Source organism: Octopus sinensis, linkage group LG2, assembly GCF_006345805.1.
Source record: "Octopus sinensis linkage group LG2, ASM634580v1, whole genome shotgun sequence".
Classification (NCBI taxonomy): domain Eukaryota; kingdom Metazoa; phylum Mollusca; class Cephalopoda; order Octopoda; family Octopodidae; genus Octopus; species Octopus sinensis.
In genome coordinates, this window is record NC_042998.1 from 127,422,396 (window position 1) to 127,429,895 (window position 7,500).

Consider the following 7,500-nt stretch of genomic DNA (forward strand, 5'->3'; position numbering starts at 1 on the left):
ACAACACTGCTCTCACAGCCATCATTTTCTGAAGAAGCAGCGGCGATAACGCCACCATCATAAGCGCAGCAGCCATCACCACCACCACCATCACTATCATCGGTATCATCTACATTATCGTCGTCGTCGTCGTCGCCGTCGACGTCATCATCATCTTTCCTCTTGAGCATTTTCAGAAAATATGAACAGGAACAATAGCGCCACCAACAACCTTCAGCAACAAACATCCACAGCAGTAGCGGCAACAACAACAACAACAACAACAGCAACAACAACAATGATAACAACAGCAGCAGCCATAACAGAGCCACAACCCCCACCACCACCTCCACCACCACCACCACCACCACCACAAACAACAACAGCAACGAAGTCAGTGTGTGTGTGTATGTGTGTGTAAGCGAACCAAATAAAACAGCAGCCGAATGAAATGATTCGCTCGTCTGGCTATCGATCCGAAATGCATGGGTAGGTATCTCCACATCTCCAGTTGTGCAGCCCTCTGACACCAGCCGCGTATTTGCTGCACACTCTCACTTTAAACTCAGCAGCTCTTGCAGGCTGGCAAGCTAGCAAAACAAGGATATTTACCGTTTCAACAAACAAACAAGTCCAAAAAAAAAAAAAAAAAAAATCCTTCTAAGAGTTACTACGACGAAAACGAAAGAGATTCAAAAAAGAAAAACAAAAAAGCATTGCACACACACACACCTATATAGCATTAATTTTTTTCTCTCTGCATCTTCTTTCTGCCCCCTCCCCACACACCTCTCTCTCTCTCACACTTACTTCGTTCTTTTATTACTTTTCTCTTTTTCTTCTCCCCCCCTCTCTCTCTCTCTCTCTCTCTTACACACACACATACATACACGCACACAGATTTCAGTTCTAAGTAGTTTTCACATTGTTGTTGATCAAGTTGTTATTGTTACCATTATCAAGAAAAACTACTACTACTACTACTACTACAACTATTACTACTACTACCACTAATACTACTATCGCTATTATTATCATTATTATTATTATTATTAGTAGTAGTAGTAGTAGTAGTAGTATTAGTATTCGTATTTGTTGTTGTTGATCTTGCTTGTTGCACACCTGTCGAAGGAGATATATATATACCAAGGATCGTTAATGCACACATCATAAAAATACAAAGAAAAAATATAATAAAAGAAAAAAAGGAACAGGAAAAAAGTTAACATAAAAATATCAGGTAACTTCACTAACGATAACAGCAACAGCATCAACATCAATAGCTATCACAACATTAACAGCGATAACGAAACGCAATACAAACATAAAATACCGACGCAAAGTTTGCATTGTAATATTACATTATTTTTATCGGTGTCATTGAGTTTGTTGTTGTGTGGATGTAGTGGCTAGCATCATCTTCATAGACGGTTTACGCCTACCTTTACGTTGCATTGAAATTTTGTTTTTGTTCGTGTGTGTGTGTGTGTGTGAGTGTGTGTGTGTGTGAGTGTGTGCGTGTGTGCGTGCGTGTGTGTGTGTGCGTGAATGAAAATCCTGAATGTGTTTATATAGGTGTCCTTTGAAAAATTGTAATATTTCTAGATTTCTCACGTGGATTTTACACAAACATACACACATATCCAATAACTCTCTCAAAGACGTTCACGCGTAAGCAAGCAGGCGCAAACACACACACACACGCAGACAGACAGACATACATACACACACACGTGCGCGCGCACGCGCAGACACATATACACACGCAGACACACACACACACACGATGCGCAGACGCATTTTCTCGCAAAAACAGTAAATACAATTATATATCCAAAAATAGAGTACGACTAATTACACATACATCCATACATACATATATATGCAAGTACATATATTCACTCATACGGACACACATAGCTACCGAGATAAATATAGGTAGATAGATAGGTAGATAGATAAATAGATAGATAGATAGATAGATAGATAGATAGATAGATAGATAGATAGATAGATAGATAGATAGATAGATAGATAGATAGATAGATAGATAGATAGACAGACAGTCAAATATATAGATGAAACGCATGAAGAATCTTATTCATTGATAAGCACTTAGTTAAATAAATAAGTGTATATATATTTTTAATTGCAGAGAATCATGAATTTGTGTAGACATAAATTCAAAATGACCATAACAACGGATGGCAGGCATTAAAGATATCTTAAAGAATTAAAGAATTTTTGCAAAAGAATTTTATAACAACATAAAGAATAACAATTACGCGATGAACAGAAGTGGATTACAAATAACATAAAAATAACTAAGGAAATATATACCAGCAGCAACGAGAGCAAGAAACAAAGTAGTCTTACATCAAAGGTGAAAGGTAGATGTATATATAGTAAAGAGAGAGATATATTTCAGTCTCGGCGAGAGGGATACTGGAAAGTTGGTGCTGAAATGTAAACAGCTATGGCAGAAGTGGTACTGGACAGTTTATTTAAAGGAGATCGCTACACCACCAACATCATCATCAGCAATACGTATAACAGTGCTAACTCTACCGCCACTATCACCACTAATAACAACACCAAAAACATTAACACCAACAATAATAAGATTAAAAACAAAAACAACAACAAACGCAATAACAATAACATCCATATAAAACAGATTAAAAATAACATTGGATGCAATAGCAAGTACAAAGATTGGAATCACAACAAAATTAGAGACACAACCTACAGCAAAGACCACAATAATTGTTATCATATCAGTAAGAACTACCACTCGTCCACCTCTGATCATTTCCCCTACGTTTCTGACTGCAGCAACAATAACAACAATAATTACTGTTCCTATAACGACAATAACAAAGAAGAAATACAGCGAGTCAAGCGTGACAACAATTACAACATCAGAAAGACAAATACCGGTAACAACAACGACAACGACGGCGATAGTAACAACACCAACACCGCTAAAAGTGAAAGTAGCAATCATAAAAATAAAAGTGGACAAAACAAGGTAGATAAAAGCGATCTAAACAACACTTACAACAATAAAACGAACAGGGACCCAAGTAATTTGAGTAAGAGCGTTATCAACTACAGCAACGACGACATCTACGGCACCCTTAAAGACGTCAAGCAAAACGACTATAACAGCTTCAAATACACAAACAACAATATTAACAATACCAACCGTTTCTATTTCCAAGACAACGATAACAAATATTTCAAACAATACAGTCACCACACCGACCACAGTCACAACAAAACCTTAGATAATTGTATAGAATTCATAAGAGAAGACAACAACAAAAGTAAGGGCATCGTTAAACGTAGTGGCTACCACGACAGTGAGTGTTATATCAAATACATCAAACACGAACTCAGCAAGGCGAATACGAATAGTGACAACAACAATTACAATAACAAAAGCAATAACATCAACAACGAAAATAATAACAATCACTGCACCGACGCCTTCGACAACAATAACAGCATCGACAGTAATATTGACCGTGTAAAAAGTAACACACACCGATATACAACCGTTAGCGGCAATTACGTACACGACAACAGAATTATCAACAGTAATAATATTTACAACTACCCCCAGCAAAGCAACTACCACGAACACCTTCACCACCACCGCCACCACCAACCACCACCACCATCACCACCACCACCGTCACCACTGCCGCCACCACCAATACAACAACATCAACTTACATCACGAAAGCAATAGTAGAAACAATAAAATCAATCTTAACTATAACAATAACAAGCTCAACAACAATATATACAACTCCTATAGTCATAACTCTCACAACAACAATAACTACGATTATTACTATTACTACTACTACTGCCACTATTATACAACAATAACAAATACAAGCTAACTAAGGGACATTTCCAAGGTAAGTGAGAAAAATTTCAATACAACTTCACGTTTTTTTTTGTATTTCGTATCACGGTACCACGTAATCATTTACCAAGCACGTCTGACCTCTGTCACGCATGCACGTATGTATGTATGTATGTATGTATGTATGTATGTACGTATGTATGTATGTATGTGTGCATGTATGCATGCATGCATGTATGTATGTATGTATGTATGTATGTATGTATGTATGTGCTTGTGTACGTGTATATGTGTACGTCTGTGTTCTGATATATGTGTCTTAAAGTATGTATAAAATTATTTTAGTAAGTGATTAAAGATTTGTTTTATATAGAACCCATTACAAAATACAATGCCAAATAATAAGATTGTAGAACATAAATAGTAACAGCTAAAAATGTTGCTTCGTAGGCTCAAACGTATAACTCACATTTTATTATATAAAATCCATTATATCTACGTCTATATATATATATATTATATATATATATATATATATATATATAATATATATATATATATTATATATATATTATATATATATATACATACATATATACGTACATACACACATATGTATATATATACACACATATATACGTATGTATTTATATATATATATATATATATATATATATACAGAGAGAGAGAGAGAGAGAGACATGCATATATTTACACACACACACACATATGTATATATATATATATATATATATATATGCACGTGTGTGTATTTGCATGAATGAACTGAGAGACTGTGTTAAAGTTTTTAACAGAAGAGTACCAGTGAACACAAATTCAAGGACTATATTAGAAAATGAGATGACTGGGTCTTCAGGTTTCACCTCATTTGTTACTCGTCGAAATGTAAAGTATTTTAACAAGCCTCGATAAATACATGCTTTATAGACATACACACACACACGCGCGCGCGCGCACACATACACACACATATATACAGGTAAATAGACAGATACATATGTGTATGTGTTTGTGTGTACGTGTAGACAGATAGCTGTGCACACGCACACAACTGTGTGTTTTCGAGTGTGTTTTTCCCACTTATTCTCTCTAGTTTCATATCTCTTCCGCATTTTTCCTTAATTATAACATATCTACTCTTTCTTTCACTCCGTTGGTTCAGCTCTGTCTTTATTTTATTTCCTTTTCACTGCGATTATATACATGTACCCTTACAGGTTGCTTTAGATTTATAGTTTGTCTTGATTAAACATTACTGAGGTCATGTCGGAACATTCAGAACTGAATGATCTAAGCCGTTTATTTAGACCGACTCTATATTCAGGACAAAATATTTGTACACTAATTTCAGTGAATACGGATTCTGTATTTTGTAAATCAACGCGTTGGCAGAGTCTGCTCATTACTTCTCATTTAATATTCACTTAGACGTATATACACTTGCATATGAGACCGTGTCTATATCTATCTATCTATCTATCTATCTATCTATCTATCTATCTATCTATCTATCTATCTATCTATCTATCTATCTATCTATCTATCTATCTATTTATCTATCTATCTATCTATCTATCTACCTATCTATCTATCTATTTATTTATCTATCTTCCTATTTCTGTTCCTCTACTTATGTATGCTTAATATATATATATAAACTGAAATACATTTCAACAAGACTCGATAAGTACATGCTTTATAAACACACACACTGTGCAAGCGCCCATACATATACATATACATACGTACATAAATATGTTTGTGTATAAATAGATACATACATACATATATATATATATATGTGTGTGTGTGTGTGTGTGTGTTATATGTATATATACATGTATATATATATATATATATATATATAGATATATATATATATATATATATATATATATATATAATATACACTTACACGTGTAATAATGGTATATATGTATATTTGCATGTAAGCTTTTATGTATGAATCTATGTATGCATGAATGTATGTATGTATGTATGTATGTATGTATGTATGTATGTATGTATGTATGTATGTGTATGTATGCGGTTATGCATGCATATGTTGTTGGATGTTTTACTTTTTACGATGCAGCTGCGGAAAGTTTTGCCACTTATTTGTTATTTCCGTTTTCTGTTTGAGTTCTACTTATTTGTGTAAGAAATGTATTGTTAGCTATTTACACAATAAAATAGAAAAAAAAATGTAAACCCTGAGCTTTTTTAAATTATTGTTTGTGTGAAAGTTGATTTGTTTTTGCTTGTTAAGATCTGATTAGTATTTTAGCGATATAATTAAGAGAACATTTACCCCAAACTATTCTTTCTTCGAACTGGCAATGTGTGACGTGTAGGAATTTTGTTGCTATTTTTGCATATTTATTTGTGTCGTAAAATACCTAAGACTACAGTATCACATGAGTTGTGTCTTCGTTTAAGATGTTAGGCTGAAGTATTTGTGTAGATGCGTCCGTTATTTCTAACAGGTAATGAAACCATGCTGAAGTTCCATAATGGTTCCTGTTTGCTACGTTGAGCTCAGGCCCACACCCACCCATAAATAAGTTAGGGTTGGTGAAAGAGAACTGGGCAACATGTCAAGCAGTCTTTAATTACGTCCCTTTTCCATTCTTGACTCTAAATGGTAGCAATGTTAAGTTCACCTTTCATCCATTTTGTGTTCAAAATTTCATGTTCAATGTTGTAGTTCACGTTCCAAAATTTCTCTTAATAACTATGTGATTCGTACGAAATTTAATATTTTCCTAATGAGGGCCTCCTTCGTTGTCATTTGTCTTCCATGATCACTCTTCAGATGTATACGATCATAACAAGAACGTAACAACAACAACGATAACAGCAATGTAATTCTTCTTCGTTTTATTATTATTATCAGTATTATTATTATTATATTATTATTATTATTATAATAATAATAATAATATAATAATAATAATAATAATAATAATAATAATAATAATAATAATAATAATAATAATAATAATAGTCCTTTCTACAATATACAGATCTGAAATTTTTGGAGAGTGGGGTTAGTCGAGTCCATCGATTCCAGTACATGACTAGTACATAATTTATCGACTTATCGCTCCCGGAAGCTTGAAAGACACAGCTGACCTTGGCGAAATATGAGCTCAGAACCTACTGACAGACGAAATACACAGCCAAGTATTTCGTTTAATGCGCTAGCAGGGCTGCTGACTTGCTACCTTGACAACAACGATGACGGCGACGACAACTACAACTACAACAGCCATAACAACAGCAACAACAATTATAATAATGATAATAGTAATAATATTTATAATAATAGTAATAATAGTAATAATAATAATAGTAATAATAATAATAGTAATAATAGTAATAATAATAATAATAATATTAATAATAATAATATTAATAATAATAATAATAATAATAATAATAATAATCGCAGCAAACAAGCTGATGTTGACCAGAAGCAAACCCATCAGTGGCTGCGGAGCTCAGGGCTAAAAGCAGAGAGCGAAGGTTTCATCCTGGCTGCTCAAGACCAAAGCCTATTAACCCGGAACTACCAGGCCAATGTGATGAAAAATGGAGCAGACTCAAAATGCCGATTC

General features: G+C 33.9%; 1 protein-coding gene across 10 annotated transcripts in view; it reads left to right on the plus strand.

Moving 5' to 3' along the window:
- LOC115225832 (5-hydroxytryptamine receptor 4-like) overlaps positions 1-7,500 on the plus strand; it is a 384,417-nt gene that overhangs the window by 1,991 nt on the left and 374,926 nt on the right. For 6 of the 10 annotated variants that reach the window (XM_036499240.1, XM_036499246.1, XM_036499245.1 and 3 more), the window contains exon 1: positions 1,082-3,911. Coding sequence is in view for 2 of the 10 variants with exons in the window: in XM_036499252.1 (XP_036355145.1) it covers positions 2,456-3,736 (1,281 nt within the window). In the remaining 8 variants the exon portion in view is untranslated. Of the gene's footprint in view, positions 1-292; positions 469-1,081; positions 3,912-7,500 lie in introns of those variants that run through there. The other 4 variants (XM_036499248.1, XM_029796805.2, XM_036499239.1 and 1 more) reach the window with 3 other exon arrangements.